Source organism: Esox lucius, chromosome 7, assembly GCF_011004845.1.
Source record: "Esox lucius isolate fEsoLuc1 chromosome 7, fEsoLuc1.pri, whole genome shotgun sequence".
NCBI classification, from domain to species: Eukaryota; Metazoa; Chordata; class Actinopteri; order Esociformes; family Esocidae; genus Esox; species Esox lucius.
The window spans coordinates 34,344,991-34,368,857 of NC_047575.1; the positions used below are offsets into that span (position 1 = coordinate 34,344,991).

At 37.6% G+C, this 23,867-nt stretch overlaps 1 protein-coding gene across 6 annotated transcripts; it reads left to right on the forward strand.

Moving 5' to 3' along the window:
- The first annotated feature begins 2,112 nt into the window (after positions 1-2,112).
- Positions 2,113-23,620, forward strand: si:dkey-183i3.6 (linker for activation of T-cells family member 2). 6 transcript variants are annotated; one of them, XM_029121322.2, is made up of 14 exons: positions 2,116-2,213; positions 4,670-4,735; positions 6,241-6,324; positions 7,685-7,789; positions 7,966-8,008; positions 16,274-16,317; positions 16,551-16,596; positions 19,585-19,601; positions 19,769-19,810; positions 20,232-20,262; positions 20,355-20,428; positions 20,877-20,933; positions 21,051-21,110; positions 21,374-23,620. In XM_029121322.2, the coding sequence occupies exons 4-14, from the start codon at positions 7,687-7,689 to the stop codon at positions 21,403-21,405; spliced, it is 549 nt and encodes a 182-aa protein (XP_028977155.1). In that variant the 5' UTR covers positions 2,116-2,213; positions 4,670-4,735; positions 6,241-6,324; positions 7,685-7,686; the 3' UTR covers positions 21,406-23,620. The 6 variants fall into 6 exon arrangements, with proteins under 6 accessions (XP_010891847.1, XP_028977155.1, XP_010891842.1 ...); XM_020047804.3 differs by having other exon boundaries at positions 2,131-2,213; positions 4,611-4,735; XM_010893540.4 differs by lacking the exon at positions 6,241-6,324.
- Positions 23,621-23,867: the final 247 nt, after the last annotated feature.

Here is a 23,867-nt window from a genome sequence, read left to right on the forward strand (position 1 = left end):
GAGGAGTTTAAGTATCTAGGGGTCTTGTTCACGAGTGAGGGAAGGATGGAACGGGAGATTGACAGACGGATCGGTGCAGCTTCTGCAGTAATGCAGTCGATGTATCGGTCTGTCGTGGTGAAGAAAGAGCTGAGCCGCAAGGCGAAGCTCTCGATTTACCAGTCAATCTACGTTCCTACTCTCACCTATGGTCATGAGCTTTGGGTCATGACCGAAAGGACAAGATCCCGGATACAGGCGGCCGAAATGAGCTTTCTCCGCAGGGTGGCCGGGCGATCCCTTAGAGATAGGGTGAGAAGCTCGGTCACCCGGGAGGAGCTCGGAGTAGAGCCGCTGCTCCTCCACATCGAGAGGGGTCAGCTGAGGTGGCTTGGGCATCTTTTTCGGATGCCTCCGGAACGCCTTCCTGGGAAGGTGTTCCGGTCCCGTCCCACCGGGAGGAGACCCCGGGGAAGACCTAGGACACGCTGGAGGGACTATGTCTCCCGGCTGGCCTGGGAACGCCTCGGTGTCCCCCCGGAAGAGCTAGAGGAAGTGTCTGGGGAGAGGGAAGTCTGGGCATCCCTGCTTAGACTGCTGCCCCCGCGACCCGGCCCCGGATAAGCGGAAGAAGATGGATGGATGGATGGAATAGTGTTATTTTTAATGTAACAATTATGGGATTGTGCCATGTGGGATAACAGGTAGCATATTATTATGTAGGGACCACTACAAACCACACTAAACTAAGTAGATAATAGTCAGCGCTTTGATCTGCAATATCAGATCTCCTTTTACCCCTTTAAATGGACTAAAACTACCATTTAAATTGCACAACCCAGTTCTCCTTATGAGTGTGTGTGTTACCACTTCAACAGTCCTAAACAAGAAGAGCATTAACATTTACACAGGCATGTTGGTTACATCAGGTTGGTTACAAAACCAACACTTTACCCCATACCCCTTCTTTCCTTGGTCAAGCCTAAAGGTACTTCACACAACTGCTGCAGTACTCCATTGGTCACAGAAAAAGGACTACCTGGTACCACACTTCCTGTGTCCATTGACTTCCCAGGTGGCAGTAGATTACAGCTGGGTCCCGCCCACTGCACTTAGATTGGTGGAGTGAATCTGGAAGAGCATCAAAACTCTTATTAGCCAAGAAACATAGAGACTTAGATTTAAATACAAAATTAGACTGTGCAAAATAAATATTACATCCAGAACACCTTTCTATGTGGCTTATATTGTTCAGTCTGCGACTGCTAGGTATGGAAGTACACTACATGAATACTTACAAAACCGTTAAGACAGACATTTTGTTTTCTGTGAATAACAGGCCTTTACCACCACTGGCGTACTGCAACAGATGATGTGTTGTCAAAGCACGCCCATCTGGTAGCGTGAACCGTGTCTCATTCACCTTTTTATCTAGACCAAAATCTTGGAAATTTGTGATTTGGATATTGCACATCATTGCACATCACTGCAATATTTCACATCAATATTACAGTTTAGATCCTAATTTGATTAATTGTGAATGCTTATATCACCTTAACCGGGGCAGCACTAGGGGCTGGCTTGCCCCAAGAATTGGCCAAGCAACTCCATAACAACCCCAGAAAATTATAACCATTATTATAGTTTTTTCTTTTAATTGGCATTTGTCCTCTTTGCCATTTTTCGCAGATAAATAGCAAAACCTTGTTAACACCTGAACACCTGAAAAAGCCATCGCATAGCAACCCCAGTCACAAAGTCCTGGCACCGCCGCTGCACCTTAATGAATGCAAAATCTAAGTGTATTGTGGTATTTTTGGCCACACTACAGCACATGCAATGTGAGTACTATAGAATTATCAACATGATTGATATGATACTGACATACTAAGACCAGTAGTGATAAGCCCTGAAATAGGTTGACGCTTAGAAGGTTTACACTTATGAGGTAAAGTACAAAGAAATTGCGTCAGAACACACTAAGCACATCTCTATCCTAAACAGACACTAAAAGGCGTAATTTCTTGTGCTTTATGTAAATCAACCAAAATGCAGGGCCTCAGAGGTGGTCGTCGCAATTCTTTGTCCACCCCACTGATCGGGACGGATGTGGTTAGCAGTTCAGTTAGAAACAGGAAGCTTTTTCTGCTCTCCCCTTTCACAGTTCAGTCACAGTCTGTCTTTAAGTTGATCTTTCAGCAAGATGGAGGTTGACTGAGTAGACTTCACTAAAGGTGAGATTAACGCAATACCTTTCTTTCCAGTGTGTTGTTTTCATCAGTGTCGGGGCTGGTTTGTTAATTAGCATCCCCATTATCTGTTTTCATGTAAGCAGCTATATATATATATATATATATATAGTATTGATATGATATATATATCATATCAATACAGCTACATTATTTTAAATAACAATAATAGAAAATAAAGGTATTGACAAATAACAGGGGTCTATCTACAATATTCCCTGTTAATTATACACACATACACACACATATATATATATATATATATATATATATATATATATATATATATATGTATATATATATATATACACCAGCATACACATCTGTATACATAAACATCTATAAACACACACTGACTTATTTAGGTCAGATCAGATAAGGAAAATAAGTAATGTTCTGTACTTTTGAGTTGAAAGGGAGTTCCATGTAACAAAGCGTCTATATAACACTGCATTGCTTTGAGTTCATTTAGGATTTAAAGAATGTAAAGGTACCTCTGGTAACAGGTCTGGTGGGATAAGTACGTCTTTTTGAATTGGGTTATCCCAATTGATATCCCTCTGAGTACAGTCAGGGCTACGTTGTGATAGAATCGTAATGTCTATGTGATAGAATCACATCCTGCTGGACTTGTGGTCAAATGTGGTATTAACAATGTAGAGCATCTCTTTATCACCGACAGCCCACCCAATCTTTCCAGTCACTTTATTACATTTATACACAGCCAAATCTCTAACCAGATACATTTTTCTCCAATATAAAGCTTTCGGATTAGTGGTTTACGCAATGGGAAAGTAACCAAATGCTTGCTGGTTTGAATCAACAAGGTGAATAATTTGTATTTGAGTACTCAAAATGTACTTAACTGTAATTAACTCAGGCTTCACATTATGCTGCCTTAAAACAAAAAATTATTACATTACCATTTATTATCTAATGAACAAAATCCACATTTTCAAAGTTAAAGAAATTCTACAACATATTTCAAATACATTTTTATACATTTTGCTAAGAGCATAATGGAAGAGATTCACTTTTAAAAAACAATAACCCTTAACAAATATAATTTTCCAGATCTTGGAAAAAACATAAAAAAATACAGTGCTGTACTTTATCTTAAGGACCAAAAGAAAAGTACAATAAAAACCTAGGGAGAAGTTGCAGGGCAGAGAAGGATTTGCCTCATAATATTTTTAAATGGCTTACGTATACATAAAGGTTACAGACCCCTGCAAATATAAATGTATGTATAGTTTGGTTTCAGCTCTGTGTTACTGTGTACATTTTTGTTTTGTTTATGAGCACACATTCTCCTTGTAAAAAATGCCATTTATACTCCTGTGTATGTTGTGATATTTAGCTACATCTAGAAAAATGTTTTATTGTAAATTGTAAAAAAAATATAATAATCATAGCACCCAGCCCTACGATCCACCTATACAACACCACTCTTCCTAATAATGACTGGGGTTAGTTAGCAGCAGACAATCACATCATAAAAGAAAAAGTATTGTCCACAGCAGACAGTGAGCAGGAGGAAAAAAATTAAACTTGTCTTCAGGACAGAACAACTGATTAACATTTCCAGATTCCCGTTAAAGCCCGGGATACTGGCTGCTGAATGGGTAATAACATTTTCCAATGAGAAAACCTTGAACTGCATTGAATTGTAGATTCCTTTTTACAACTGACCTTGAACAATATTCAGGGCAATGCATACGCTGTTTTGTCAAAATCACTCATGCTGAGTACATTTGATTCAGAATTTTTGACTGGGAAAAAATATTCCAACCTTGTTTCAGATGTTGTGTAATTGTCCAGCGAAAATATATATATCGTCTATCCTAATTTTGCATGTATTTACGTGGGGCATTGCCCCTAATATTTATTCTGATCCTAACAAACTCCCCAGGCTCGACTGATTTAAAACATACCCATAACCATACCCATATTGCTAGGATCGCAATAAAATCAGGGCTTAGCCCCTGAATCATCCTCTTGATCTTTCATTTATAATATTAACAAAAATCTTACCTTTAATTAAAGTTAAAAAAATTAAATACATTCTTATCATAAAACACTGGCAGCCCTTCATTGGCAGCCCTTCACTGGCAGCCCCTTAATACTACCTTTTAACAGCTTTTAGCCTTCTCTTATAATGCGTAATGAGGTTGGAGAAATTACAGGAAGGGATCTGAGACCATTCCTCCCTATAGAATCTCCCCCAATCCTTCAGATTCCAAGGTCCACACTCGTCCCAGAGGTTTTCTATGGGGTTTAGGTCAAAGGACTGGGATGGCCGTGGCATATACTCAATTCTGTGGTCAATGAACCAATGAACCATTTTGAGGTGTGCTTTTGATCATTGTTCTGGTTTAACAGTCAGGTTTGATTTAATATCTGCTGGTACTTGGAGTCCATCATACCTTGTATCCCAACAGGCCTTTGGAAGAACAACTGCCACAGAACATCAAAGATCTACCACAATACTTCACATTGGAGATGAGGTACTTTTCTGCATGGCTGTCTTTCTTTCTACGCTAGACCCACCTCTGGTGTTTGTTTCCAAAATGCTGTGTTTTAATCTTATCTGACCTGGTCATAGAACCCAGTCCCATTGAAAGTTCCATTAACGTTTGGGCAAACTGTAGGTGCTTTTGTTGTTTTTGACAGCAAATGCTTTTTTATGGCAAACCTCCCAAACAAGTTATGGTGATATAGATGCCGTCTGATCATAGATTTCTGAAAAAGTTGCGCCCAATACGTTGAGCGAAGTTTGATGATTCACTGCTTCAAAACAAAGAACAACTGAGGATGGTTGCATTAAAGGGTTGGCCCAAAATCACCAGAGAAAATACACAGGTTGTGACCAAATATTAATTGTAAGTGCAAAATCTGGACATTATACAAATGATGTGTTGAAACACACCTGCCATCTAGAATCACCAGTCAAGCCAAATGTCCTAATAACGTGTGCCCTGAAAGAGGGCATCATTATACATTTCTAAATATTGCAACAAGCATGTACACAAACATCCTCAAATAAAAGCTGATAAATCTATACTTTATCCTCATAGTAACGTTTTTACTCCAAATCCAAATGTTTTGAACATAGAGACAAATAAATATATAAATAAATGCACCATTAGCACTGTATTTGCCATTTTCATAGTATTTCTTATCAGCTAGGGCTATATATTTTTTGCCTTACACAATCATTAAATGATGAGGAAGGAATATTGTATGTAAGGATACACTAGTGTTTACTTCAGTAGCCTCAGGTTATTTAGTGGATACTTGGCCTGGCGTGGGCTGCGTGGTCCCGTAGGTGTCACAAACTATGAAGCATACACATACATATACAAACATACGTATACAGCTACGGAAAAATGAAGAGACCACTGCACCTTTTTCTTTCCTTTCCAAAAATTTGAAAAGGAAAGTTTTGAGTGAGGAACAGAAAGGTTCAATTTACAATGGTCTCTTAATTTTAACCCTTCTGTTCCTAACTCAAAACATTTATGTTACGATCTGTATATTTTTTGTATGTATATATCAAATACATGTAACACCCCTAAAAATACAAATCATGTAATACTCTTTAGGTATTACATAGAAGTCATTCTAGAGGCTTATGTACATCCCTAACCCAGGGACCTACAGACCATACTCAAAGCCCTTCAACACATCAAAACATGAAGCTTTGTTTAAGTCTTATACTTTTGTCAGTGCACAGACAAGTAAGACAAGAGTTAAAATTAGTAATTTGACTGAGAGGTCTCCTGATTTAACATCTAAAGTCATATCCTGAAGCTGAATTATTTTATAAACAAACAGACAGATTCTAGCATTGAACATGAATGCCACCATTCTGACAGGTGGTCAAAAGAAGTTATCTGAAAGCTGTGCCTCCAATATTCTCTGCGTCATTTTCAAAATTGTTTCTCAAAATTGTTTCTCAAAGAACGATTCAGCTGGTGTTCCAAACTAAAAGCTTGCTCTCTTTTGCAAGTTTTACCTCTAACAGGTCACTTCAGAAGTCCAAAAGTTTCACCAGCAAGCACGGACTGACCTTTTTCCTTCATCCAATTATTTGGTAATGTTTTGCTGAGTCTGACATTCTTTTTACATAAAAAGTGCTTGATACTTAAATAATAAAATAATTGAAGTACCAAGCACTAATTTAAATATCAACACCCCCCCCCCCCAGCCCCTGGGATGCAAAATATTGAAGTAATATATATGCACATGTAGCAGATCCCGCCGTAGATTAACCTCACAACTGATATCTGACTGTGTGATAACTTCATAGAAACGCACAATATAAAGTAAAAATACAAAATATATGTATATTATAGAGGCCAAGCATGGCCCCATCCCCCACCCACTGCAGGCCCTGCTGCAGCCACACGCCCTACCCCCTCGACCGCTATGTATGTCAGTGCCTATGCCTGTTTCACATCTGGTATATGAATTATAGACCATTCAAGATCATCCCTGATGTACAGTTGATTTTAGTTTTCTTAAATATACAGTATAGTTATAATTAAATCCAAATGTTCATTTTTGCCATTTTTTTTATTGCATTTGGCTGTAATCTAGATCCCCCCCATCCCCCCAACATTAAATCTGATACAATTACATTACTAAACCAATTTCTGAAAGCTGAATGATTATTATATACTAATTATGTACTAATAACATGATAACCATCCATTGAGATTTCAGTGGAAGTTTCAAGACGAGAATGTAAGTCACCTTACTGAGTGGAATCAAAATTTGACATACTGTCATGTGGTATTGAAGTGATGACCCCACATCACTCTTTTAAAGAGAGGTTTTCAACAATTTAGTCTTTAATTTCACTCTATCTGAGTGCTTATGGAGATGTTGGTTACACTTTATTTTGAGAGTCCCAATTTCCACCTCGATGTTTTACAGATAGTAGTACTATCAACAAACTTTAAATAAATCGGTTGACAAACAACTGCTTGCTAAGGTTAAGGTTAGGATTAGGTTTAGAATAAGGTTTAGGGTAAAGGTTCGGAATGAAATAAAGGTTAGGGTAAAGGTTAAGGTTAGGAATAAAATAAAGGTAAGGGTTATGATATAGGTAACGTTTAGTGTTAGTAGATAGTTAGTAAAAATATTATAGAGAGTCAGTAGACAATCTGTAGAGAATCTACAGGCAGACCTTTGGGACTCTCAAAATAAAGTGTTACAGAGATGTTATTTAAGCAATAACTACAGCCATGGTCAGTACCTGATGACCTTGAGGTATTAGTGCCTTCTAATACTGACATGAAACCCATTCATGTTAGTTTGAGTGAAGTAAAAAACAGCAGTAAAAATATGTTTTTGTTGAGTTAATTACAGAAGAACCATGGAGGAAATAATGACATACTTTCTAAGGCAAATGCTACTTTCTAAGGCAAGTGTTACTTTTCTCTTTTTAGGTATGACAGCCATATTCAGCCTAGAAGGAACAGTCCTGGCCATTTTGACTTTGACATCGTTCAGTGTCTTCTGTGTTTTCTGTCTGTGGTATAAGAGGAAAACCAGTGAGTGGCATTGTTTCACGTATTATTACATTTATTTTACATACTACACTAATCCATCTATACAACTTTAATGTCGAGATACAATTTTACTTAACCTGCTACACTGACTTGTACAGAATCAATCATATGTAATGTGTGCTGTAAAAATAAAACTGTCACTTTTTTCTCTTCTGTAGAAATTATACATGAAGAGAATCAAATTTACGACCCTCAAACATTGTAAGTACAGCATTAACATATATGTTTAATAATGAATACTGAATTGATCTGACCAATGACAGCTTTAAAAAATGGTGAATAATGCATTATACCACAACCTTGTTTCCAGAAATGTTGGGACACTGTGTAAAATGCAAATAAAATGCAATTGATGTGCAAATCCTTTAATCCCTATATTTCAGTGAAAATAATACACTGTTTTTGGTAATACATATGCCCATTTTAAATTTGATGCCAGTAAAATGTTTCAAAAAAGTTGGGACAGGGGCATGTTTAGTACTATTTTGCATTTCCTCTTCTTTAAACAACACTGTGTAAGCATTTGGGAAATGCTGTAGTTTTGAAAGTGAAATGTTTTGCTTGCTTGATATAAGATTTCAGCTGCTCAACAGTTCGGGGTCTCCTTTGTCATATATTTCGTTTTATAATGCCCAAAATGTTTCCATTCGTGACAGGTCTGGACTGCAGGCAGGCCAGTTTAGCACCTAGACTCTTTTACTATGGAGCCATGCTGTTGTTATACTTGTCGAATATGGTTTGGCATTGTCTTGCTGAAATAAGCAAGGCCTTGAAAAAGACATTGATAAGCAAGGCCCTGAAAAATACATTGTCTGGATGGCTGCAAATGTTGCTCCAAAACCTATATTTTTCAGTATTAATGGTGCCTTCATAGATGTGCAAGTCACCCATGCTATGGGTGACTTGCACCACCATACCATCATTTGAGTTCAATTGTGAGATTTTCCACCAGGTCATTTTTTTGTATTGCACAACTTCTCCAGTCTTTTGTTGTCCCTGTCTCAGCATTTTTGAAACCTGTTACTGACATCCAATTCAAAGTGGCAATCTTTTTCAAGGAAGAATAAAAAAAGCAGTTTTGTCTTCGTACTCTTTTCTAAATGATTTGCACCTCTATTTCAAGTGTCCCAACTTTTTTGGAAATGGGGTTGTAGTTGAAAGGTATGATACTGTATTTATTTCCTAATTTCTTATGGACTGATTGTCCTGATATATATTAATTGTAGTAATTGCAATCATTTCACTTAGGTAACATTAAACAGGAATTGTCTATAATTCAAGAGAAAGCAGTTTGTATGTAACAAGTTTACAGATAATCTTTCAGGTTTTACTACATCATTTCTTGTATACCTGCTTACATGTCATTTTTCAATGAAAGTGTTTTGGTCCTTTGACCTTTGACTTTTTTGTTCACACTAGTAATACCACAGGTCAATAAAAGTCCAGCCGTGGTATTGTTTATCATGCCCTCTTACTATACCACAGGTCAATCATAGCCTACCCATATACAGTTAGGTCCGGATATGTTTGTTCACTGACACAATTTTCATAGTTTTGGCTCTGAACATTGCCACAATGGATTTGAAATGAAACAACTGAGATAATATTGAAGAGCAGACTTTCAGCTTTAATTCAAGGGGTTGAAACGTTTAGGAATTGCAATCATTTTCATACTCAGTTCCCTTATTGCAGGGGCTCAAATGTAAATGGACAAATTAACACAATCATAAATAACATTTTCATTTTTAAAACTTTGTTGGGAATCCTTTGTTGGCAATGACTGTTTGAAGTCTGGAATGCATGGACATCACCAAACATTGGGTTTCCTCCTTCCTTTGTGATGATTTACTAGGCTCTTTACTGCAGCTGTCTTCAGTAGTTGTTTGTTCGTGGGTCTTTCTGCATTAAGTTTTGTCTTCAGCAAATGAAATGCATGCTTGTGTTGAGATCAGGTGATCGACTTGGGCATTGCAGAACATTCCACATCTTTGTCTTAAAAAACTCCTGGGTTGCTTTTGCAGTATGTTTTAGGTCATTCTCCATCTGTAAAGTGAAACGCCGTCCAATCAACTTTGCTAAATGTGTCTGAATCTGAGCAGACAATATATCCCTACACACTTCAGAAGTCATCTGGCTGCTTCGGTCTTCTGTCATATCATCAATAAATACTTGTGACCTAGTGCCATTGGAAGCCATGCATGCCCATGCCATCACACTGCCCCCACCGTGTATTTAACATGATGTGGTATGCTTCAGATCATGAGCTGTTCCAAGCCTTCTCAATACTTTTTCTTCCCATCATTCTGGTACAGGTTAATCTTAGTTTCATCTGTTTAAAGAATGCTGTTCCAAAGTCTAATCTGGCCTTTCTCTTCTTGAGTCTTATGAATGGTTTGCTTCTGGTGGTGAACCCTCTGTATTGGCTCTTGTGAAGTCTTCTCTTTATGGTAGACTTGGATAATGATATGCCTACCTCCTGAAGAGTGTTCTTCATGTGGCTGTATGTTGTGAAGGGGTTTTTCTTTACCATAGAAAGGATCCTACAATCTTCCACCACTGTTGTCTTCGGTGGACGTCCAGGCCTTTTTGCAGAGCTCACCAGACTGTTCTTTTTTTCCCTCAGAATGTACCAAACAGTTGACTGGGCCAATCCTAATGTTCCTGGTATCTCTCTGATGGATTCTTTTTTTTTTAAGTATGTAATTAAGTATTTAAATGAATTGTTCTGGCACAACAAGACAAAACAAACAGACTCGTAGATCCATATCTGTATCTATATTTCAGAGGGGCAGAGAGAGGGAGAGATGGGTAGAGGAAGAGAGAGGCATGATAAAGATTAGGAGATCAATTTCTCCCAAAGCATACTTCTTCAGCATCAATGGTAAATTTTTCTTTATAAATATAAGCATATCCGCATTTTTGGCAGACAGCTTGTTCTTCTTCTCATCTACAATGTTCCCTGCTGTGATAAAAAGTCGCTCGCTGTCTATATTTGTCCACGGTGCACAGATGTAGGCTTGTGTTGCTTGTGTGAGAGCGGGAAAACTGATTTTATTGTTCTGCCAGCTGTCTGCTCCTTGGGATAACTGGCTCCGATAAGTAGAGGTTCATCTGAGATAACGTTGAGCTGCTGATGTCACCGCCACCATGTTCCCCATCTTCATTCAACAACTCAGCATGCAAGGAACCAGCTCGTGGTACTTTTTCTGGGGGCTCGGAGCCATTTGCTGCCAAACTCGCCTCACCATTCTACTGCTCCAATTCAGTGGCCACAACATCAGAAAGCAGCACACGTATCGGAGGCTTGAATACGTTGAGGAAATATCTGTCTTTATACCTTTTAATAAACAAGAAAAACAAAACAAGAATGTATTTCTAAAAAATACAAAATGCTTAGAGAAATAGCCCAACAACACTGTATTCATTTCAGTCTGAAATTTTCAGGCTGATTTTAGGCCAAGCTAGATATTCTTGCAATATGATTTGGGGAGCCTACTAGAGTTGTCAAAAATCTAGATTTTTTTATTGATCATCTATTTTGAATTTAAACGTTTTCAATACTAATTTGGCTGCTTTCTCGTCTGATCTTTATTTAGCTTTGACAGCAACACAGCTTTACACATACACACGCGCGCGCGGGAGTGAGAAGAATGTGTGAATTAAGTTCTCACCATGGACCGAGCACTGTAGCGATGGTACACAGGCGATCAGATTTGATTTCACTGAATCTGTTCAACAACGTGGCTTTCAAAGTTTTTAAACCATCGTCAGTCTTTTCTGTTTTCTCAAGAAGAGGAATTAAAGCTCTGATGAATGGTATAACATCGGCAGCCAATGCAGTTGATGAGCTAATCTGTTGTGTGAGCTCGTCAAAATGGTCGAGTACAGAAATAATATTTTACATAATTTCCACTTATTGCCGGTGAACATGGAAGGGAAGTAATACATCTTCATAAGCACACAGGGCACGTTTCTGTTCTAGCAGACTTTGTAGCATATACGCAGTGTTCCATCTGGTAGGTACATCTCTGTAGGCTCTTAATAATAGGCTGACCAAGTGGTTTCTGAATACTTAGTCGGGGTAGGCAAGCTGAGGGTGTTTTAAATGACCACCTTCCTTAGGCTATTACATCAGAGAGGCTGCGTTGTGACAAAACTCCCTCTGCAACGGTGAGCTGGATTGTATGAGCCGTGTATGGCAGACTGGGTGGATCCGCATCCCACGTCTTCACCATGTTCTTGGCATTATCCATTATTCCTTCGGGATTCCCCATGCTCGAAACATGTTGCTGAATGCCACAGGAAGAGTCTCCGCAGTGTGTGACCCTGAAAACTCTTGAGAATGAACAACTACTTTCTGTAGTTTGAAGTTTTTATTAATAAACGTAGAAAACTGCTCATATTCCTTTGCGTGACTAACCTATAAAACTATTTATATCGCCCAATAAAGAGCACCCTTATTAAAAACAACATAAACAATTCCTTGGATTAAAATTCACTATCTTTAGAAAGGATTATCTTTAGAACAGATTACAGTTACAAGTTACCTGTCCACGTTTGTAATCAGTAAGGTAACTTTTTAATTTCTCAAACTCAGTAACCTAATTTGATTACTTTGAATTACTTTTAGATTACTTTCATATTAAGAGGCATTGAAAAACAAATAGGAATAGTCTATAACCAACTGAACACCTTTTGCGGGATCATAGCTGGCCAAAAACGGAATTTGCATTTTACCTTATGGTTTGGGCAGGCTACAGTGCCTTTGGCAATGGGTTTCTAAACCATTGCTTATAACTTCAGTATGATTGGGCTACATCTCTACATTACAAGCTAAAGGTATGCCAGATATTCAGTCATTCCAATTAATCCAATAAACCTATATCTTCCAGAATCTGTCTTTTTATCTGAACATAACCCGAAACCTAATGATGCTTAAGCTTGTTCTATTATTTGTGTTTTATTAATGTTTTTAATTACTAACTAAATCTGCAGTCTGATGATTTGCTCCACAACCAACATTGTCAAAATGTTGCAGTAACCCCCAACAAGTAAATGCACGTTTGCCATCCTGAACACCCGCATAGGAATAAGATTTACCTGCGCTAACATAACCTGCGAACCAACACACCTTTTTCTCCTCAAATGTCATGGTAAATTCCATATAATGTTCCATATAATATCTTTAATGTAGCGCTATCTAACAAATAGTTGCCTAATCTATTAAACAATTCCTGTAACAGCTATTCGGTGCAACTTGTCCTGGCTGTGTTGTTCGATGCATTTGACAAATAAAGCTTGAAACTTATATATAAATATATATAAAAATATATAACACCAGGTAGGCCTATTGCCTATCATTGTTCTGAGAATTATGCTTTGAGTAGATAACTAAATAACATTTTATATGACTCTTTTACCAGTCATCCAACCAACCGGAGAAATGTAAACACTGTCACTAAATTGGTTATGAGCGTAACAATGTTTTTATAACATTAAATAATAAGCTCAAATATACAATGTGTCATAATTATTTCACGCAAATGTTCTTTTTCAATTGAAGTAAATCAAAAGTGTCTGCAATCCGATTACAATATGTTGATTACATAAAGGATTACAGTTACAGTTTTTTTGTAATCTGTTACATTTGTAATCTGTTACTCCCCAACACTGTTCATAAGTATATGTTTGAGTAAAATCAACAGTTTTGTTTTATTCTATAAACTACTGACAACATTACTCCCAAATTCCAAATAGAAATATTGTCATTTAGAGTATTTATTTGTAGAAAACAACAACTGGAATAAATTACCAAAAAAATATGCATTGTTTGCAGACCTCAAATAATGCAAAGAAAAGAAATTCATATGCATTTTTTAACAACAAATTACTAATGTTTTAACTTAGGAAGAATTCAGAAATCAGTATTTGGTGGAATAACCCAGATTTTGTATCACAGCTTTCATGCGTCTTGGCATGCTCTCCACCAGTCTGTCACATTGCTGTTGGAGGACTTTATGCCACTTCTGGCACAAAAATTAAAGTAGCTCGGCTTTGTTTGATGGCTTGTGACCATCCATCTTCTTCTTGATCAAATTCCAGAGGTTTTCATTGGGGTTCAGGTCTGGAGATTGGGCTGGTCATGACAGGGTCTTGATCTGGTGGTCCTCCATCCACACCTTGATTGACCTGGCTGTGTGGCATGGAGCATTGTCCTGCTGGAAAACCAATTCTCAGAGTTGGGGGACATTGTCAGAGCAGAAGGAAGTAGGTGTTCTTCCAGGATAACCTTGTACTTGGCTTGATTCATGCGTCCTTCACAAAGTCAAATCTGCCCGATTCCAGCCTTGCTGAAGTATCCCCAGATCATCACTGATCCTCCACCAAATTTCACAGTGGGTGCAAGACACTGTGGCTTGAAGGCCTCTCTAGGTCTCCGTTTAACCATTAGATGACCAGGGAGTTGGGCAAATCTGAAAATCTGACTCGTCAGAGAAGGTGACCTTACTCCATTCCTCTACGGTCCAATCCTTATGGTCTTTTGCAAACTTCAGCATGGCTCTTCTTTGCTTCTCATTGATTAAGGACTTTTTTCTAGCTTTGCAGGACTTCAGCCCTGCCCCTAGGAGCCTGTTTCGAACCATTCTCGCTGTGCACTTCACCCCAGCGGCTGTTTGTCATTCTTTTTGTAGGTCAAGATGTCATCCTACGGTTCTTGAGTGACATTCAAATGAGTTGACGGTCATCTCGGTCAGTGGACAGTCATTTTCACCGTCTACCAGTCTGTAGCTTTGTTGTCCCCAATGTCTGTTGCTTGACCTTGTTCTTATGAACCGCCATCTTTTACATTTTCAGGATGGAAGCAACCTGACGCTCACTGTATCCCTATACCAGTAAAGCCAGAATTTAACCATTTTTTTCCTCTTTGTCATGCTGAAAAGTAATGTTTTTATTCAAATTACCTTTGAGGTACTACTTGCACTGTTTTTGCCATCCAGCTGGACTTTGCAAGAGGATAGTGATGACCACAGCAGTGGTTTTTATACTTTCTCTTGTAAAATTTGGTTCAGGTAATCAAGTAATCAGTATCTCATTAAGTAAAATGAGGTGTGCCTGTGTTGGAATTTAACAGACACTGGAATGGATTGGCTGCCATATATGTAGAGGTGCTGATTTAAGAAAAATTAGGAGTGGTCTCTTAATTTTTTCCAGAGCTGTATATACAAGACAGCTTTTTTAAAAGTTTTATTTTTATCATACGTAGAAGTAAACAAAATTCAGACTACCAACTACAGCAAGAGTCAAATAATACATTACATGTCATATAAAAATACACAGCTCAAACATTAAGAGAATACTAAAATTACGCATCGGGTCTCGATGAACGAAATCTATTAAAGATCAAAACACCAGTAGCCCGCTGGAGGTCATTTTGTAACCCTCTGGCAGTGCTCCTCTGGTTCCTCCTCGCACAAAGGAGCAGATACCGGTCCTACTGCTAGGTTGATGCCCTTCTATGGCCCTGTCCATCTCTCCTCGTGTAACAGCCAATCTCCTGGTATCTCCTCCATGCTCTTGAGACTGTACTGGGAGACATTGCAAACCTTCTTACGACAGCCCATATTGATGTGCCATCCTGGAGGAGCTGGACTGCTTATGCAACCTGAATGGGCTGCAGGTACTGCCTCATGCTACCATTCAGGGGCGTAGGTTTGATTTCAAATGTGAGGGGGAAAAAACACTAGTGTAGCGTCCGGGCAGAGGTGGAAGCTGTCCTTAAGAGACCACTGCATATTGAACGCTTCTGTTCCTCACTCAAAACTTTCCTTTTCAAAATTTTTGGAAAGGAAAGAAAAAGTTCAGTGGTCTCTTAATTTCTTCCGGAGCTGTATATTTTGCAACTATCATTCATATATAACGTTTGCCTAACTACACCTTACCGCTTTAAGAAAAACCCTCTGATATGTACCCCATACATACGTTACGGGAGGTAATTAGCTAGAGGTAATATCAACTAGGTTACCAAACTTTCATGAAACAGAGATCACAGTTGCTAGTGCATCTTTAGCCTCTACTCTGCTACGGTAACCAGACCTATCCAGCAACTACCTCAAAGCAAAGTGCCTGCGTGTGGTCCTAAAGCCAGTCTGATTCGAATTACGCAATTGCTTACGGTATTGCAATGTTCTAAAGAGGTTGAGCTTTTCTTCTAATAAGATTTGTGTTGATAAAACGTGGGGGAGACAAAATGCCATTTTCAAAAAGTGGGGGCGTTGCTAGGATCCCTTGCATTATACTAATAGGTGAGTGGTTAATATCATCGTGGAAGCCAAGCGTGAACAAATATTAGGCAACAACAGCTACTGTATCTTGAGATGACAGCATTGTGAAATATGTAATTTAGGTAGTAATTTAGCATACTTTATACTCTCCTTAACACACTTCAATATCCGCATTCCTCCACAGCCAACGCGAAGGCAGCAGATTTGCAGTAATGCGCTCTAAAACAGGTAAGCATGCTTTTATAGCGAGGTTTCATAGACAGACCCAGACTGATTCTAATGAAGAAATTAAGAAAAAGATATGGGTTCCAAAATTGACTTTGGCATTGTTTTTATATTTAGGCTATCTATTGGTGTTTTATATTTAATATTGTGAAGGGTTTACTATGTAAAAGCCTAAGTTATACTGCCTGTTCTAACTTCTAACTTTTGAATCTATTGAATTTTCTGGGCATTTTTAGTCACACGACACAATCAAATTATAAGAGACCTTCCACCAACACCAGCGTAAGTAGCCGTCTGATACATTTAGGACATAATGACCATTCTGCTATTGTCTTGTACTAACATTTTCTAAAATAAGATTTTTAACTGGAAAATCTAAAATATCTTGGTTCTTGTGCTTGATCTAATTACCAAACATACAGTATTTACCCCTGACAGGTTGTTTTAAAATTATGGAGGCATTGTATTTTACTAGATTTTTTGTTTATTTATATTGCACAATTCAAATACATAGAAGCCATGCAATGTGCTTTACAAAGAAAGAGAAAACATATAAAAATATAATAGCACAAAAACAAATACTCAAACGAAAACACCTGTGTTCATGGATCTAAGAGCCCTGCTCAGTTTATATTCTTCAAACAAATCAGAAATGTATTCAGGGTCTAAACCATTCAGTGATTTATAAACTAAAAACACCACAAAATCTATTCTGTAACAGACTGGAAGCCAGTGCAAAGATTTAAGAACCGGAGTGATGTGCCCTGATCTCTTGGTCCTGGTTAACATTCTAGCAGCAGCATTCTGAATGAGCTGCAGCTGTTTTAACAGTCTTTTGGGGGAGTCCAGTTAAGGGGCCGTTCAAGTATTCAACCCTACTAGAGATAAAAGCATGAATGAGCTTCTCTTGGTCTTTTTTCTGGCTATATTTTTAAGATGATAGAATGCTGTTTTGGTGACCACTTTGATATGAATGTAAAATGTAAAGTCTGAGTCTATCAGAACACCATGATCACACACTTGTTCCCTGGTTTTTAGGGCCAGAGAATCCAGCTCTTTACTAATACTAGTTCTTTTATTTTTGTTGCCAAACACAATAATCTCTGTTTTATCTTGGTTTTAATTATTGAATTGTATTTAGATATATAACAAAATTGTTTGTACATTATTAACGTTGTAACCCCATTAGGATTTATAACACAATGATAGAAACACCAATAAAAAAATAAAAATTAAAAACATTTTCATTTAATAAAAAATAAGTTACATCAAGTGGTGAAAAATTTGACCAAATGATCAATGGATCGATAGTATCCTTATATAATTAGATAGATCAGTGCTACAGTATTTTACTCTGGTCCTGGAGGACCAAAAATGACTTGTCTTCAACCACTAATTTTATTTATGAACTGAATTAGACCTGGGACACCAGCTGTGTGCAGTATCCTAGCGGGTAGAAACAAATGTCTGAAATGTTTCAGCCCCCCAGTATGAAAGTTAAATAATAGTTTTATATGCTATAGACCTCTCCTTCAACACGTTTACCACTGGAGGTCCTATTGTATTAATCAAAAGAATATGTATCATAATATTAAATATTTTGGTTCACTGTAGAAAACAATAATAATTAAGGCATCAACACTATGAAACAGCACATACAGGATAAGGTAGCAACCAAAAAAGTGTCAAAATACATTTCATTTTGTAGATTTGTCAAAGGAGACACCCTTTCCTTTGGGGACAGGTTTACACACTCTTTGCATTTTCTCAGCTAGAGAAGTCATCTGGAATGCATTTCAATTAACATCTGCCTTGTTAAAAGTTCATTTGGGGGATTTCTTTACTTCGTAATGCGTTTACGAAGGAAAGGGTGCGTATACAGAGGGGGACAAGGTAGGGTGTTTATACAGAAGACCATCATTATGACTGTACTGCAGTAGTCCATATTATGGCAAGAGAAGCTCAAATTAGCAAAGATACATTTTTGAAGGTCAGTCAATATGGAAAATGTCAAGAACTTTCAAGTGAAGTCGCAAAAACCATCAAGCACTGCAGAGGACACGTTCATTTGAGTTACCAGCCTCAGAAATTGGCAATTATCTTTCCCTCAGATTGTAGCCCAAATAAACGCTTCACAGAGTTCAAGTAACAGCCACATCTTAGCATCTGTTCAGAGGAAACTGCATGAATCAGGCCATAGTGGTTGAATTGCTGCAATGAAATCACTACTAAAGGACACATAAGAAGACACTTTTTTGGGCCAAGAAACATGAGAAATATACTTTAGACCAGTGTAAATCTGTCCTTCGGTCTAATGAGGCCAAATTTTAGATTTTTGGTTCCAATCATCGGGTCTTTGTGAGACGCAGAGCGGGTAAATGGAGGATATCTGCATGTGTGGTTCCCACTGTGAAGCATGGAGGAGGAGGTGTGATGGTTTGTCTCTGCTTTGCTGCTTACCCTGTAAATTATTTTAAAAAGGCAAACTCAACCATCATGGCTACCACAACATTCTGCAGCGATACATCGTCCCATCTGGTTTGCGCTTAGTGGGACTAGATCATTTATTTTTCAACAGGAAAGTGACCCATAACACGCCTCCAGGCTGTGTAAGGGCTATTTGACCAAGAAGAGTGAAGGGAAAACAGCCAACAAGTGATGTGAACATGTAGGAACTCCTTCAAGTATGTTAAATTAAATAAGTTGTTTTCCACAAATGTGATCAGATTATAAAGTGCAATATAGAAAACAACCTACGAAAAAACAATTAAAAAAATTAGAAGAACCTCTTTTTTATAGGCTATATCAATTTAAGCAACAAAAAAATATTTCAACATCTTTTGATTCCTCGTTAACATAGGAAAAGCATTCCATGTGACTACCTCATAAAGCTGGTTGGGAGAATGCCAAGTTGTCATGTAAATGTAGTTTGATTTGTTTCAAACTTTTTTGATTACTACATGATTCAATATGTTTTATTTCATTGTTTTGATGTCTTTGCTATTTTTCTGATAGGTGGAAAATAGTGCATGTAAAGAAATACCCCTGAATGAGTAGCTGTGTCCAAACGTTTGACAGGGACTGTATGTTTTTTGTAGAATTAAATAACTGTTAAGTAAAACATGAATTAGCATGTTTTATTTAAGAATGTATTACATGAAAAATTAAGGGCCTGTTGTTACCACAGTACTATTATCACATTTTTTATTGGCTACCAGATATGCTAGTAATTTAAATAAATGCGTGTGTTAAATGTATTTTGTTTTACAGGGAACAAACACCAGAAGGTATGTTTCATTTGTTTCACTGTGAAGACCTCTTCAGTGACTTTCATAGCGTCATGTTCTGAATGACATGTACATGAACTGAAACGGAAGGCACACCACATGCAGCTTTCAGGAGAACTACCGTTGCAAATGTTTCAATGTAGGCATGTGTGTATGTATCTTCACAGAGGTGAATGATGAGCAGCCCAAATATCTAAATGTTGCAAAAGGTAAATACAGTTAGTTGTACATATGAATGTCAGAATTTTCTATTTTGGCAGCTCAATTTTTATACTGGTTTTACTTTAGCTGTGTTTATGTAGGCAGCCAAATTCTGATATTTCTTTCCACATTTTTATTGACATTTATTTTGAGTAATTTATGTTGATGCTCCTACTAAGAGCAACATACAGTTAATGTTCCTCTTATCAATCTGGCTCTGTTTACTCAGTTAGACAAATGCAGATTATTAAATTTTTTTACAAATCAGATCAGCTCTGATAAAAAAAGATTTGATGTGAAAATATCAGATGTTATTGATCAAAAGTGCTTACATCAGAATTTGGATGCCCTTCTAAACACAGCATAATTCAACAAAGCTTTTGCCTGCACTGAATTCCTCAGAACTAACACCTTTAAATTTTGTTATAGCTCAGATCACAAGTTTTGAACCAACATATGTGTAAGTGTCTCCTTTTTTTCATTTAGAATGTCTTACAAGTATAGTCTACTAAAAATGAATATGTAACAAATCTGGACCTTTCATTTTTACAGCCATCCAATCCCAGCATTAATTTACCAGAATGTTGAGGAGAGTATAAATGCGAAGACCATGAATTCAGAAACTGGTATACATTTATTATACTTTTAATATAGTGTGTACATTTATGGTTTTATCAAATGATAACAGGTGGAATGTGGGGGAAAACACTGAAAATGAACATAAATCCAACCCACAGTATTTACAATAATTATAAGTTGGAGGGCTATTTGGCTCAGCCAAACAATTAATTGTAAGGCTAATGGGGGAAAAAAACATGTAGCACATGAACACATAAAAGGAGGGGGAGATAATGGAACCCGTTGCAGTTAAAGGTCAAGGCAAAATTTCAACAACATGAAAATATGTAAACGCCTACATGGTGGCCTATATACTGTAAGACAACACACATCCTCTCCAGACACGTGTGGTAACTTGTTTGTAGGAGTTCTGAATGTCACCTGCCTTGTCTGTTACCCTCGATGACAGACATTTGTATGTTAATAAATAAAAACAGACTCCTACATTGTTTCTAGATATTGACCAACCATATGAGAACGTGTTTCCATCTATTGAGGCAATCACTAACTCTGGTATGGAATTTAAATGTGTCATACTTTTTAAGATTAGGTTTTTGGAAATTCATTGGATTGTTTAAAGTTGGACATTCACGGTTTATCATAAATCATGTTTCAACTCACAACAAACAGATGGGTCAGATTACGAGAACACTGAATTTCTGGAGCAAGCAAAGATGGAGTTAGAGGATAGTAAGTCACTACAGTGCTTTACTTTCTCACATATTGTTATGTAATCCAGTTAGCAGACACTTTTATGACCTGCAGTCATGCTTGCATAGATTTCACATATGGGTGGTTGAGGAAATATAACCCATTATCATGTAAGACACGCTTTATAACAAACAGAACGTCTATCATTACTAAACACAGAATTAATTCACTCATTTGAAGTCTGCCAAATGACAAAAAAGTACATTATGAACTAGGAATTGAGACTTTTATTTGTGTTACAGGTGAACCAGATTACGTGAACGACACTGACTGATGTAAAACCTCACACTCTATGAGGGGATACTCTACCAGATGTCTATAGGAATGGACTTTTCTCCCAATCTTCATTGAGATGTATGGAATACTGATGTGTAGCCTATGTAAATGTGATTTAGCATTGCTTTTTTAGGGTAAACCCCCAATGTTATTACTTTATCATAAAGTTGGTCTAAAAAGGTAAGAAAAAAACAATGAACTGTACATGATTGTTGGATTGTTACCAATTATAATCTTAGTGCGGGTTATTTTCTGTTTCAACCAGAAAATAACTGAAAACCAGTGGCATGGTTAGGCCTGGGCGTCTGGGGTTATAGACACTGGATCTCAAATTGACCAGTGTCTGCTATAATATACTCTTAATTTTACTAAATAGTATTATATTTTTTCGACTTTCATTATTTATCTCTATGGTAACCCGCAGAGGCGTTGCTAGGATCACAATATATTCAGGGCTTGGCCCCCCTCCCCTCCCCCTTCTCCCGGGACAGAAAGTACAGGGTTTTGAATGTACATGAGGAAAATGTCCATGTACATCCTAGCAGCCTACACGTCTAGATTGTCATAACGCGTGATCGGAATTATAGATGAATAGATCGGGGGTATTTTTTTATTATTCGAATTTTTTGGTCAATTTGATATCCGGGGCAAATCATAAAAGATCCGGTGCTATAGCCCTGAACGCCCAGGCCTAACGATGCCACTGGTAACCCGTTCCAATATCTTTCCAATATCTTTGAGTCCCCCCTTCCCCGAAAAATGGTTGAGTCCCGCAGTCCGCCTGCACCTGTCACCGTACTGCGCCCCCACCCTTCCAGGGAAAACACAGTGCGTCTCTCCTTGTTATGATGTTTTATCAACTGAGCAGTCAGGATCTCACTTGATTAGCCTAGCAGTAATGAAATAAGGTACTGCTGCACATTTTCTACTAAACGTTACAAAATGTAATTTAGTAAATTAATCCTGCATTAGCAGCAGCCATTTAGAATAGCTAAATAATGTCTGATATCATCTGCTAGCTGATGTAATGCAATCGTAAATATTATTATTGAAGTTCTCCAACTAATTGGAAAATGTCAAAATGATGCCTTTTCTTGTCTAAGAATGTTAACATTGTTTACAGGTTTATCATTAAAAATGTATTTTGTCTGTGTTTTGCAATGGACATAGTGGTCCTAGACCCAACAACGTGTGACGTCACTTGGAATCTGATACCTTATAAGGAAGACTATATGGACAGAATGTTAGCTTTAAATTTTGCCGATTTGTTAAACAATTTTACCTTTTGTATAGCTCAAAAGTTGGAACAGTGTCAAGGGCAGTAACGTGTGTTGCGAAGCAGAAGGCTGCGGGTTCGAGCCCAGTGTGTGCCCCACCATGGGAGCGAACCAACAGCGGAGTAAGCTTTAACTGTTAATCAGCACCACGTTGAAAACAAGCTATATAAAAGGTACCCATCTAAGGTAACATTCTGTATTAGCTTACAAATTTGGAAGGTTGTCATAGAGGCGAAGCAGTGGACCGTGAGTTAGAGTTTAGTGTGGCACTGGCGAAACCACCGGGGTGGCAGCTAAAAAGTAATTATTGTGTCTGCTGTAATATATTCATATTTAATTTTATTGAATAGTATTATATTATTTCTACTTTTGTTGTTAATCTCTATGGTAACCCGTTCTAATATCTTTGAATCCCCCCTTCCCCGTAAAATGGTTGAGTCACAGAGCTGCTACCACTCACTTCCTGTGAAAATATCAGGCGTGGGTCCATGGTACTCTATGCAACTGAGCAGTCAGGATCGCACTAGACTTGCCTAGCAGTAATGAAAGAAGGTACTGCTGCACATGTTTAATAAATATACGATACAAAATGTAATCTTATAATCTTGTCTGATATCGTCTACTAGGTAATGTAATGCAATTGTCAATATTATTAGTGAAGTTCGCTAACTAGTTGTAAAATTGTAAATTTTGCGAGCTAGGAAATTTGCAGATGAAGTAGCTTGCCATCATTGCCATGTAATTATTGTCCTGATAGCTAGCAACGGGGCATTGAACAATGTTGAGGTAACTTATGGATAATTAAATGGTTAATGTCATCTGTGGAGAAAGTTATAGACATCTATATAACTTCAACAAAATGTGATGTGTGGTCATATGTGATTAACAGTTGTAATTTAAAGGTTGTTAGTATATTAAATTGCTAATCTATAACCCCAGTAGCCTATATTTCATGTTTGCATCTTATTTGAAGCAATATAATTACATACACTTGGCAGAATAATATAAACAATGTGTCCAATTAAAATACTGCATCTTGCATATATAATACTTAGGGAACTCCCAACACTCATATAGAGATTTTGCACACTCAAAAGACTTTAACTTTGAACACATAAACATCTAAATGTAGGACATGTATGATATTTATTAGCAAGACATTACTCTGTCCATTTTCAGTAGC

Excerpts from the sequence above, each read along its gene's own strand:
- si:dkey-183i3.6 (XM_010893545.4), top strand. The coding sequence starts at position 7,687 with ATGACAGCCATATTCAGCCTAGAAGGAACAGTCCTGGCCATTTTGACT. Across the intron at positions 7,790-7,965 it reads GTGGTATAAGAGGAAAACCA|AAATTATACATGAAGAGAAT; the intron begins GTGAGTGGCATT and ends TCTCTTCTGTAG. Across the intron at positions 21,111-21,373 it reads AAAGATGGAGTTAGAGGATA|GTGAACCAGATTACGTGAAC; the intron begins GTAAGTCACTAC and ends TTTGTGTTACAG.